Below are 13,751 nucleotides of genomic sequence, written 5' to 3'. Positions count from 1 at the left end.
ACAACCACTTCCGTTCTACATTAGATTGAATGAGTATTTCTTAGATCTCTTAATCAGAATCTTCGTGGTATAAGCTAGATTGATGGCGGCATTCATGAGAGTCCGGAAAGTCTAAACCTTGTCCGTGGTATTCCGAGTAGGACTCTGGGATTGAATGACTGTGACGAACTCCAAACTCGCGAGTGCTGGGCGTAGTGACAGACGCAAAAGGATAGTAAATCCTATTCCAGTATGATCGAGAACCTCCAAGATGATTAGCCATGCAGTGACAGCGCATCGGACCATTTTCACAGAGAGGAATAGGATGCAACCAACGACAAGGGTGATGCCTCCAGACGATTAGCCGTGCTGTGACAGAGCATTTGGACCATTTTCCCGAGAGGATTGAAAGTAGCCATTGGCACCGGTGACATCCTTACACAAAGCCAGCCATAGAAAGGAGTAAGACTGATTGGATGAAGACAGCAGGAAAGAAGAGGTTCAGAGGAACGAAAGCATCTCCATACGCTTATCTGAAATTTTCACCAATGATTTACATAAGTATTTCTATCCTTATTTTAGTATTAATTTCGAAAACTCCATAACTATTTTATATCCGCCTGACTGAGATTTACAAGGTGACCATAGCTTGCTTCATACCAACAATCTCCGTGGGATCGACCCTTACTCACGTAAGGTTTATTACTTGGACGACCCAGTGCACTTGCTGGTCAGTTATGCGAAGTTGTGAAGATATGTTTAGACCATGGTTCTGTGCATCCGTTTTTGGTGCCATCGCCAGGGAATCAATTTCGAACAACAATTCACAACCTGAGTAACAATTTCACATACCAGTTATATAGCCAAGGAAAGTGCAGTTTTCAATGATTCCTCTATGAAATTTGTGGCTTCTTCATCAAATACTAAATCCACACCAAACAAATCTGGTATTGGATATGTTCTAACATTTGAAGAAAATTTGATGAAGTATACACAAGTGAAACTGAGCCTTCACCAAGAACCGAACCTAGTTCAAATAGGCCAGGTTTGGGGTACATTTCGAAAAATGAGGTTGCTTTCAAGAAACCACCATTTTACAACAAAACCTCATATTCGAAAAGTCCAACAGTTTAAAAAAATTCTGGTGAAATTAAATAAATAAATAAATAAATAAATAAATAAATAAATAGGAGACAAAATTGGGGACAAAATTACCCCAATGTTAAGTTTAATAAAAGATCAATGCATATGTGGTAAAATTAAAAATTTGATACATGAGTATGTAATGCAAAAGTAGAAATTTTGGGTAGCTAGGCATGATTTTAGAAGTACATAGAGTGTGTGTGTGTTAGGTGAGAACTTAGGCTAGTCAAAGATTCAATTTATAGCTCACTTAGCTATACATATATCCTCACCCTTACTTTAGCCCCATTACAACCTTGAAAAGACCTCATGATGTTTGCATTGGTACATTAAATATCTGTTGATTGGTTAGATGAAGAACAAAGTTGTAAAAAGCATGACTAGAGAAGAGTAGAGTGATTAACCCTAGACACTTGAGAGTTTAGAGTGCATATACACTACCAGTGAGTGTTCAATGCTTGATTCCATGTTCCCTGCTTTCATGAGCTATCTTCCTACAAGTTTACTTGTCTTTTATTGTATGATTTGAATTAGTGGAATCTGATTTATGTTTGTCTTGGAGAACTTGTTTACTTGTAACCAAGTAGGTAGAAACATCTTAGCTTATAGTTGCATTCATATATAGGTTGCATTTCATGAGTCTTACTTTTCCCCATTCATTCTTTCTATCTCCTTGAGCTTAGCATGAGGACATGCTAATGTTTAAGTGTGGGGAGATTTGATGTACCACTATTTCGTGGTACATCTTGTGCTTAATTGAGTGGATTTTATCCACTAAACTCACACTTATTCATATAATTCGCATGTTTTACATTTTCCTTCCTAATTTTGTGCTTTGATTGAAAAAATGCTTCTTTGGCCTTAAATTTGCTATATTTAATCCTCTCTTTTATACAATTCGATGCCGTGATCTGTGTGTTCAGTGTTTTCAGCCTTTATAGGGTAGGAATGGCTTAGAGGATGGAAAGGAAGCTTGCAAAAATGGAAGGAGTACAAGAAACTAAGGAGCTGACTAGCGAGGAACAACGCGTGCGCGTACCTGACGCGTGTGCGTACCTGACGCGTACGTGTGAAAAGCAAAATTACACAGTGATGCGTGCGTGTACCTGACGCGTACGCGTGACATGCACCACATGCAGAAAATGCAGAAAATGCTGGGGACAATTTTAGGCTGAGTTTGGACCAGTTTTTGGCCCAGAAACATAGACTAAAGCCAGGGGACAAGCAGAGACTCAACACACATTCATTCACACATTGAATCATTCATTCACTTTACACATTAGTTAGGTTTAGATGTAGTTTCTAGAGAAATAGGCTCTCTCCTCTCTCTAGGTTTTAGGAATCCTTTTAGTTCTTTTTAATTTCTGAATTCTATCTTAGTTTAATTTAGTTTTCTTCTACTCTTATTAGTCCTAGCACTCTAGTTTATCTATTTCTCTTGTAGATTTATTTATTTCCCCAAATTTTGTTTATGAATTCTCCATGTTAGATTGAATTTCTTATTTAATGCAATTTGAGGTATTTCAGATTTATGATTGTTTTCTTCAATTTATGTTATTGATGCTTTCAATTGGTTGTTTAGATTTAATATTCTCTTATTAATTTTCTATGTTTTCATATTGTGCCTACCAAGTGTTTGATAAAATGCTTGGAAGAATGTTAGAGTAGGATTTTATGTTCTTGGCTTGGGATAGTAACTTAGGAACTCTTGAGTTACTAATGTCCAAGTAATTGATGATTGGAGCCATTAACTCTAGATCTCACTAATTGAATTAGTGGAGAGCTAGGACTTATGGACTTGGATTGATATAGCTTATTTAACTTTCCTTTACTAAGTTAGAGGATGATTGAATGGGATTGATCCTTGCAATTCTCTTGTTGTGGTTAGTGATAAGGATAGAGATCCTTGACCACCAAACCTTGCCAAGACCTCTTTATCATTTGATTTTCATTACCATTTACTTTTTCTTGTTCTCTTATTCTCAAAACCCCAAAATATACTTTTCCATAACCAATAATAACTACACATCCCTGCAATTCCTTGAGAGACGACCCGAGGTTTAAATACTTCGGTTATTAATTTTATTTGGGTTTGCTTTAGTGACAAACAATTTTTTGTATGAAAGGATTCTTTGTTGGTTTAGAAACTATACTTGCATCGAGAATTTATTGTGAATTCTTTACTAGCAAAAATCTGTTCATCACTTGCCAAATGGGAAAACAAACAAAAAGTTTATTTAAACCAAAGGAAGACATCTCTACTAAAAGGCCACTTGAGTTGCTACACATTGATTTATTTGGTCCAACAAGAACTCAAAACCTAGGTGGTAAACATTATGGGCTAGTGATTGTGGATGACTATACTAGGTTTGGTTGGGTTTTATTTCTTACTCACAAAAATGAAGCCTTTTCGGACTTTGAACCTTTTTGCAAGAAAATTCAAAATGAAAAGGATTTGAAGATCTCTTCTATAAGAAGTGATCATGGAACTGAATTTAAAAATAATTTATTTGAATTTTTTGTGAGAAATTTGGAATATCTCACAACTTCTCTTGTCCAAGGACACCACAACAAATTGATGTGGTGGAAAGAAGAAATAGAAGCATACAAGAAATGACAAGAGCTATGCTTTGTGAGAGTAATGTTCCAAAATTCCTTTGGGCTGAAGCGGTTAACACAGCTTGCCACATTTTGAATAGAACTATCATAAGGAAATTTTTGAAGAAAACTGATTATGAACTTTGGAAAGGTTACCCACCAAACTTGGACTACTTGCACATCTTTGATATAAATATTTTGTTCTTAATAACAAAGATAATTTCGGTAAATTTGATCCAAAGGCATATGAGTGCTTGTTTGTATGATATTCCACAACTAGTAAAGCATATAGAGTTTATCACCAAGATGCTAGGATTATTGAGGAGTCCATACATGTTACATTTTGTGATACTAACTTGGTGCAAAGTGTTTTAGAAGAGTGTGATGCAGGAAATCAAGCTCAAAAGGATGATGAAACTGTGCAAAATCATGAAAATGGAAATTCTTTTCAAGATGAACCAGAAAGTGCAGTTGCTGAAAATTCAAGAGACAATTTCATTTTGTCTCATGAATTTGAAGGAAATCCTGAAGCCAGCAGCACCCAGAATCCCTTGGTATCTGAATCTGCCTCCAAGTCCACTAGACCTCGTGAATGGAGATTCTTGAAGAATTACCCTGAGAAATTTGTTATTGGGGACGTCTCTCATGGGGTTAGAACTCGGTCTTCAACAAGAAAGGCAAATGAAGAAACAAACATTACCCTTTTCTCTCAAATGGAGCCTCAAAATGTCAAGGAAGCCCTTGGTGACCCTTCTTGGGTAAAGGCAATGGAAGATGAGCTCTAAGAGTTTGAGAAGAACCAAGTTTGGACATTGGTTCCTAGGCCAAATAGAAAGAAAGTGACCGGAACCAAGTGGATTTTTTGGAACAAGCTAGGAGAGGATGGTAGCATTGCAAGAAACAAGGCAAGGCTAGTGGCACAAGGATATGACCAAGAAGAAGGAATAGACTTTGATGAATCCTTTGCCCCTGTTGCCCGAATGGAAGCCATAAGACTTCTCTTAGCTTATGCTGCGTTTTGTGGTTTTAAATTATATCAAATGGATGTGAAATATGCATTCTTGAATGGTGTGATAGATAGAGAAGTGTGTGTGGAACAGCCACCTAGTTTTGAAAATAAAGAGCTTCCTAACCATGTTTTCAAATTATCAAAAGCTCTCTATAGTTTGAGGCAAGCTCCTAGAGCTTGGTATGAGAGACTTAGCTCTTTTCTTTCGAAAAATAGTTTTCAAAGAGGCACCACAAACACTACTCTATTTATTAAGAACTCTAATGATTCTTTCATTCTAGTCCAAATATATGTTGATGATATTATTTTTGGATCAGCCAATAAATCCCTTTGCACTAAATTTGGAAAACTCATGACAAGTGAATTTGACAGGAGTATGATGGGTGAACTTAATTTTTTCCTTGGGCTACAAATTAAACAGACTGAAGAAGGTATTTTCATTCATTAAGAGAAGAGGTATGCCAAGGAATTAGTTAAAAAATTTGGTACAGAAAATGCCAAACCCATGGGAACTCCCATGCACCCTAATTCAAAATTAGATAAGGGAGAAACTGAGAAAGATATAGATGAGACTAGGTATAGAGGAATGATTGGTTCTCTTACGTACTTAACTTCCTCTAGACCCGGTATTGTGCAAAGTGTTGGATTGTGTTCAACATTCCAATCCAAACCAAAAGAGCCACATCTTTCAACAGTGAAGAGGATCATTAGATATGTTCATGGCACATCCAATTTTGGTCTTTGGTATCCTAAGATTGATGATTTTTCTGCAGTTGGTTATTGTGATAAAGATTTTGCCGGTGATAAAGTTGATAGAAGGAGCACATCAGGCCTATGTTGCTTCCTTGGAAGGTCCTTGAATGTTTGGTCAAGTAAGAAGCAGCCAACAGTGGCTTTATCCACTGCAGAGGCTGAGTCTATAGCTGCTTCTTCTTGCTGTTCTCAGCTTATGTGGTTAAAAACACAGCTTGCCAATTACAAATTAAATGCTGAAAATATTCCCTTGCTGTGTGATAATATGAGTGCCATTAACATTTCTAAAAATCCAGTTTTGCACTCTAGGACTAAACGTATTGAAGTGAAATTTCACTCAATAAGAGAACATGTCTAAAAGGGGGATATTAGCATTCAATTTGTTAAATCGGATGAGTAATTAGCAAATATTTTCACAAAACTACTTGCTGAGGATAGATTATGCATGCTTAGGACTAGTCTAGGAATTTTAAGCCATGATTCTTTATTTGAAAGTTGCTAATGTGTTTGTTGGAGTTTTTGTCTCATAAACAAGGATGAGACAATTCTGGGCAAGTAAAGAACGTTCCCTTCAATCAGCATTCATGGGCTTGTTGCGCTTACAGATTTATCTGGACCAACCTCAAAAATTCAGATCATGAGTGGTCTTACATATTTCCTTAATGCATACCACCTCTGGGCCTAATATGAATGTTACATATTTTTTTTGTTGGCTTGTGTGTTTCAGTTTGTGTCCAAAAAGGGTTTTCTTTTAGTTTTATTTCATTTTAACTTTAAGTCCAATAAAGATTTTTTTTTAATTCTAAATTGATTTCCTTTAATTTTAAAATAAAATCAAATCTTTCTCTTTTGTGATGTCAAGTCTTTTCAAGTCATATCAGAAGGTGATGCAGTTGCATGGTTTGTGAAACTTTTTTTGGTACGGTTACCAACACTCCTTCTCTTCCCTCCATAACTCCTCCACAAACCCTTCAGTTTCTCCTCACTATCTTTACTGATTCTCTTCCCTCAAAAACTTGAAACAAATCAAATGAGGAAGAAAGTCATTCCAAAAAGGCCACAGCATGAAAAGATTCATAAGCTTCTTGCAAATCCAAGACCCTCAACACGCTCTCAGGACCCAACATTCATTCCCTCACCTTCTCCTCCTACCTCTCCTCCACGAACCGATCCCATGGCTCGCACTAAGAACCCTTAAAGGTTCCCTTCTTCAGCCAAGTCGACGCCAAACCCTCCACCTTCGAAGGAACCACCATCCAAACCTGGGTCATCGAAGCCTAGCATGTCGAAAGAGAAGCGACCAGCAGCGCCTGAACCTGCCTCTGAGCCCACAAAACCTAAGTCGAAGTCGGTTCCCTTGCGTTCTCAAAGAGGTAAACCTCATCCTCCTCTCAAATCTGTTAGAGAACCTGACATAGATCCTTTTGCTCATCAATCCCACTTCATGACATCTCACTCCAACTACAATCCTTATAGATTTAGGTCTACCATGAATAATGACTTTTATGATAGAGTTATTAAGTATCGTACCATGTGTCCCTCTTTTCTTGCTGATTTACCAACTTTGAAAAAGAAAGGCTTTTCTTTTGTTGAAAACTTGAAATTTCTAGACTGGAATCATCTTTTTGACATCAAAAAGCCTATTTATCCTCTTTTGGTCAAAGAGTTTTATGCTAACATGACATATCATGAAGGCACTGTTCACTCATATGTAAAGGGTCGAGACATAGTTTTAAATAATGAAACAATCAGTGATTCATTGAAGTATACTGATGTTGGGCCTTGTGCTTATGCTTCTGTTAAGTGGGATGAAGGAGTTGGTGTTTCTTACAATGATGCTTTGGCTAATATTTGTGAATATGTCTCCTTGATTGATGGCATTACACCCACTCACAAAGTCCTAGGATATGAACGTGCTCAGTTGCACCGAATTGTCAACCACATCATACTTCCTCAAAGTGGTTCGTATCAAAGGGTTTCCTACACTGACACTCTTGTTTTATATGCCCTTCTCACAAAAACTGAAATTTCATTTGCATATTTGATGGTTAGATACATGTTTGACTCTGTTAGGAGTGAGAAAGACAAAGCACTTCCTTATGCCATGTTTCTAACTTGCATATTTGAACATTTTGGTGTTGACTTGACAAATGAGGATTATGAAAATAGACATTCATATCTAAAGGGAGGTGGTGCAGTGAAACAGGAAAAAGGACCTACTCGATATGAAAGAGTGGTTCTAGATGATGATGATGAAGAGTTCATTCCTGAGGAATCTCCTCCTCCTTCCACCGAGAGTACTTCCATCTCTACTGGCCAAAAATCTACTCTGCTGAATGTTGTCAAGGATGTTGTTCAGGAGTTTGTCTCCCAATCTAATCACATGATTGCCATGAGCAAGGAGCAAAGAAAGCTAGCCAGCAAACATGAGAATTTCCTCCAAAAATCAAGGGATAGAGTGGCTGTGTTTATGAAGTTCATTGATAATCTTAACCAAGATGAAGATCCTGCCACTGATGTTGAAGAGGAAGTTGATTCTGAAGGGAACGGTTCCGATGCCTAGATTTGTCTCATAAAATTGCTAATGTCTACTCTCGTTTTGTCTCATGAACACTGTTTCCTTTGTTCCTTTTGAACTTTTATTGTTGTCTTGGATGACTGTAATATCTTAACAACTGCAGAACTTAGTTTTTAGTTTATTTGGTATTTTGGACTTTGCACTAACAATTTCCTGCAGGATATAAGATGTTTTTTTATTAAGTTTGCCTATTTTTCCACCCTTGATGACAAAAGGGGGAGTAATAGCGCATAATGAGCAGCAGACTACAGGGAATGTATTGACATGACCTTTGGAACCTGCTTTCATATGTTGTTGGCTTGCCCTTGATTAATCTTGATACTTTGTTTTTGCTACTGACATAATATGTTAAGTATTGGGCTAGATTTGTAGTGTTGATTGTTCATACTTCCTTAATTAAATATTTGTGTGTAGCCTTTTATGGTTCTTTCTATAAGTAAATACAAACAGGAAAGAAAAGGAAGAGAATGAATCCAGGAGGAGCTGCTCTTGAAAAAGACGGGGGAGCAACATAAAAGGCATGCAACATCATTCAAAGGGAAGTTTCCTAACTTTACAAAAATTCAAATTCCTTTTGATTGATGTTTAATTATGTTTGTCATCAAAGGGGAGATTGTTGAGTTAAAAAATTAACTCATATAATTGATGATGACAAACATTGGTCTATTGGGCAAATTACCCAATTAGTTTTGATTATGTTGGTTTAGTGTTGTAGGCCAAAACATATATGAAGCAGCAGCCCAAGTGAATAAGAAAAATATAAATAAGGCTGACGGACTATAACATAAATAGAAGCCCAAAGAAAAATAAAGAAAGAAATCAGACGGGCCAAGCAAATCAAGACCCGATCCAAGCCCGACTTGAATTCAGCAAGCAATTCCCTCTCACTTGCCTTCACCAAATCAACGTACACTTTTTCCCCTCTTGATCAGAAATCACAGAAGAAACAGAGAGCTTCTTCCCTAAGCTATTCACCAAAGAAGCAAGAAAGAGAAAAGTTAAGCAAATGGTAGAAGTCCAATAACCCACATCAATCCATATCAAGAAGAGGTCAGAAGCTAAAGGTGATTTTATTTCTTTCTACATGCATCTCATTTTTCTTCTCTTTTTCCCAACTCTCTGCTAGTCCGAAAATGGGATTCATGGAAAAGTTGATTTCTGTTCAACTTTGCTGTGTATCTACGGTCACAAATAAGCCTTGGGGACCAAGTAGTTTCTCAATGGCCAAGATCTGGGTTTACCATTGAGGATATCTGTTTTCTACTTTCCTATGATTTTCGGTCAACAAGAGAAGGTCAGAAGCAAAGTTTCTATTCTGAAGATTAAAAGGAAAAAGTGAGAAAATGGGTTGGTGAAGCACAGAGCTCAAGAAATTGACCTAGGAAGAAGAACCCAACAACATGCAAGGAGATAAAAGAAGATTTTCTGTTCATTCAGAGGTAAGGAGAGATAACCAAGTGTATTGAGGTTTTGTTCTGAGAAGAAGCTATCTGAAGAAGTTCATCTACTTGGACAGTGCTTTCTTTCAAAGAAGCATTCTGCCAAAAATGAAGAACTAACTCAGAGACGTGCAAGTTGGTGCGGAATTTATAACCCACAAACTAACCGGCAAGTGCACCGAGTCGTACCAAGTAATACCTCAAGTGAGTAAGAGTCGATCCCACGAGGATTGATGGATCAAGTAACAATGGTTGAGTGATTGGCTTAGTCAGACCAATAGAAAAGAGTGTTTTGGTATTCAAAAGTATTAAACAGTAATTCAGAAATTAAAACAGCAAGCAGTTAATTGATGCGAATAATATATGGAGAAACAGTTAAGGCTTCAGAGATATCTATTTTCCGAATTGACTTTTCTTACTAACTATTTTAATCATGCAAGATTCAATTCATGGCAAACTGTATATGACTAAACCCTAATTCCTTAGACCTTCTTAGTCTACTCTAACTTTCATCAACAACCAATTCCTTAGTCACTTAATTCCAATTAGAGGATGAAGTTCAATTCTAGTTTATGTGCCACAGAAACTCTAATTACCTAAATATAAAAAGATTATATGTCACGTATCCCGTTAAGTCAAGATAATTAGAAGTTTAAGAGAAATTGTTTTCAAGCTGTTGTTCAAGTAAAGAGCTTTTCCAAGTTATACAAGAACTCAATTAGAACAAGGGTCATACTTCCGTTCCACCCAAATTCATAAAATAAAGAATGAAAACAATTCTTGAAATATAAATCAGTACATGAATTAAAATAGAAAAATAATAATATCAATCCATACAATAGACAGAGCTCCTAACCTTAACAGTGGAGGTTTAGTTGCTCATGGTTCAGAGAGAAAACTAGGATTTTGAAAAACTGTAAATTGCGGAATGAGGTAGAAGAGAAGAGAAGAAATTCTTTTTCCCTATTATATCTAATCCTAATTAATATAAATTATATTTTCTAAAACTAAATAATATCTTTTCCTATTTTAAAATAAAAATTAAAGTTTAATAAGAATAATTGTAGGATTTCGCATGGCTTGTGCATAGGCGTGGGGACCATGTGATTCCTTAATAACCCGCGCCTAACTTGAGGAGAGGCTGTGCCTTACTTGAAGTGGGCAGCAAGGAATGGCATGGAGTACTTGAGTGTTGCGCCTAACTTGGCCAAGGGCTGTGCCTAACTTGATGGAGGCTGAATTAGTTTGTGTGTTGATGTTGTGTATGTCTTGCGCCTAACTTGAGATTTCTCAAGTTAGGCGCAGCCTTGGCCGCGTCCTTGGAGAAGAAGTATGTACTATTATACATCGTTGGAAAGCTCTAGAATTTAGCTTTCCAACGCCACTGAAATCACGTTCATTAGACCTCTATAGCTTGAGTTATTTAGGTTTGAGTGCAGAGAGGTCAGGGTTGACAGCATCATTCGCCTTCTTCTCTTTTTCTGCAGAAACTCCATCAAATCCAGCCAAATACTACCTAAAATAAACAGAATTGCACACAACTCAAAGTAGCATCCATAGTGGCTAAAATATAATTAATTCTTGATTAAACTCAACAAATTGAATGCAAATTCACTAAAAAAAGATAGGAAAGATGCTCACGCATCACAAGTCTGGTTTATAACATAGCAAAGAGGCTGTTGATGAAGTCAATCTCCTTCATATTTTACAGATTGTAATTTACTTTTCAATGTTTATCTTTCTGTAATTTCTTGAGTGAAAAGGCATATTGAGAGAGCTCAAGTAAAAGCCAATGAGTTGAAAGAGGCTGAGTGATATACTTGAGAGAAAAGCCTAGAGTCATTTTTAGATTTCTTTAGGTGAGTCTGTGTCTTGTATCTTGTACCTGTGAGGTATCCCTTTCTTAGTGGGGTTAGCACTAAGAGTGAAGAGTTAGGTATTAGCATAGCCAATATCAAGTTAGGTTAGAACTTGAATGTGAGAGGATTGTGTCAATCCTGTGAAATTGGTGTATGTAATACTTTAACTATAGTGAAAATTCCACCACTGTTGTGGTGGAGACTGGACGTAGGTTGCATAGCACAAGGCAACCGAACCAGGATACATGATGGTATTAGCTCTTCTCCTTTCTGCTCTGTTCTGTTTTCTGATATTCATGAGACAAAAATAAATTGTCTCATAAATTTCCGCTGCTGAGTCCAAATAGAATCAGTTTTGAAAAGCGTTCTTTAAAGGGTCAAGTTTATCAAATTAAAAGAAAGGCATAGATTCAACCCCCCTTCTCTAAGCCTACTACAACCTTCAATTATTTATTTCTAATATTTATATTAAAAATAAAAACAAATTTAAATTAGTGAATTTTAATTTATAATATAATAATAATATAGTAATTGTTTTATATATATATATATATATATATATATATTGATTAATTAGTGTATGAAACTCTCATCGAATGTGATTGTTCTTTTTTGTGCTAATTAAGCAATTTACAACTAGTGATTCAGTAGTTATTTATAATTTAATAGTTAATGTATTACCTTTTTAGTTTTAGTTCAATCTAAATATTTTATATTGTTTTTGGAAAGAAAATCTAGGAATTTAATAATATGTGACGAGAAACACCGAATAAATTATATAGAAACCAATTAAAATTTAATGTAAAGTGCCGCATCAGTTGAAAAGGGGAACGAAGCATGCCTTATAGAGGTGTGGATATCTTTCTCTAACATGACGCATTTTGACAAATGAATGTGTGAGACTTTGGCTACCATCTTTATCGTTAAAGGCAAAATCACGAGGTCTTACATTATGCAATTAATGCCATAAATTCTCTTTTTACTAATATTTTTTTTGTTAATAAATATTTCCATATACAACATGCAATTAATGCCATAAATTCTCTTTCTCTTTCATATATATATAAATGTGAAAGAGTCACCAAAAATATATATAAATGTAAAAGTAAAAAGAGCACATACATGAATCCACATTCTCCTAGAGAGTGATCTTGAATTTTTTAGGCAGAATGGCCAAACACTTCTCGCAATACACTATTCTCGTTCTCCTCCTCCTCACAACATCAAGTAAGTTAGTTTTCTAATCCTTTTGTAGGAATGACAGCACAACCCGTATTTACAAATACCTGATATAAGTACCTCAAAACATAATTTTGATCTTTACAAAGATATAAGAGTTCAGCATGAACTTCATCCCATTAACTTAGCTTTTTCTAGTATATATTTGTTGTGATGTATATGTTCACTAACTGGTGGTGTATAACCACAATTTCTAGTTAGCTATACCAATGAATATGAACAAGCATCTAATACTACTAAAAGTTCAAAATTTTGAAAGCTTATGAATAATGTTGTGGCATGTATTCCATATACACATATATAGGTGCTCTTATGATTACGGTGGCAACTAGTGAAGTGTGCAACAAGGATGGTGGTGGTGTTGGGAATAATTGCTCATCATTGCAGCAGGAAAGGTGTCGAGAAAAGTTGCGTAAGGGAGGAGGAGGGTGTGATGAACAATGGTGTACCAATGCTTGTTCTCTTAAGCACCTTGGCCAGAGTGCTGAAGGAAAATGCTTTGGCTACTATAGGAGTCCAAGTGCTAGTTTCTGCAGTTGCACCTTCAACTGTAAATAATGGTGATGTGTTGATCAAAATAAAGCTTACATGAACTACAAACTAATGTATGAGTTTGATCACTTTTAAATCTAGACAAATTAAAGTTTAATATTTTTATTGATTGCTAAAGAAAGGTTTGGTCAATCTAAGTAAATTCTATCTAATTCTTTCTAAAATAAAGGTAAGTTACTCTATATACAGTGGTTAATTATATTTTTTCTTATCCATATGTTGGGTGATTATACTCAAAATTATTCTAGAAATTGAGTGATAATAATGTTAGTGGATATAAGATTATGTTTTGTCCTACATCATTGTTATTGTTACTAAGCGTTTGATTTTTATGTATAACTAAGAATTTCTTTCGAGTTATGTTCTTTAAAACGAGTTATAAATTAAACTACTAATGAAAAAGGAGAGAATATCGATTTGTATGGAGCATGAGAAGAAAAATATCTAAAAAATTTTCTAGGAGGAATGGAAAAGATTTAAAAAAAAATAAAAGAGCAAAAAAGAGTTAAAGAATTTTGAAATTTAATTTTTAAACTTTTATATTGATTTTTTTTTTATTTTTGTTTTGAATTTTTTTATTTTGTGATTGGAACTAATTAATA

General features: G+C 35.6%; 1 protein-coding gene across 1 annotated transcript; it reads left to right on the top strand.

Moving 5' to 3' along the window:
• Positions 12,445-13,252, top strand: LOC107637706. Its single transcript, XM_016341068.2, has 2 exons — positions 12,445-12,585; positions 12,902-13,252. The coding sequence occupies exons 1-2, from the start codon at positions 12,528-12,530 to the stop codon at positions 13,153-13,155; spliced, it is 312 nt and encodes a 103-aa protein (XP_016196554.1). The 5' UTR covers positions 12,445-12,527; the 3' UTR covers positions 13,156-13,252.

The sequence above is a fragment of the Arachis ipaensis genome, chromosome B04 (genome assembly GCF_000816755.2).
Source record: "Arachis ipaensis cultivar K30076 chromosome B04, Araip1.1, whole genome shotgun sequence".
NCBI lineage: Eukaryota > Viridiplantae > Streptophyta > Magnoliopsida > Fabales > Fabaceae > Arachis > Arachis ipaensis.
Note: the sequence above shows the minus strand (reverse complement) of the source record. Positions and strands in the feature narration are given on the sequence as shown.

Excerpts from the sequence above, each read along its gene's own strand:
- LOC107637706 (XM_016341068.2), top strand. The coding sequence starts at position 12,528 with ATGGCCAAACACTTCTCGCAATACACTATTCTCGTTCTCCTCCTCCTC. Across the intron at positions 12,586-12,901 it reads CCTCCTCCTCACAACATCAA|GTGCTCTTATGATTACGGTG; the intron begins GTAAGTTAGTTT and ends ACACATATATAG.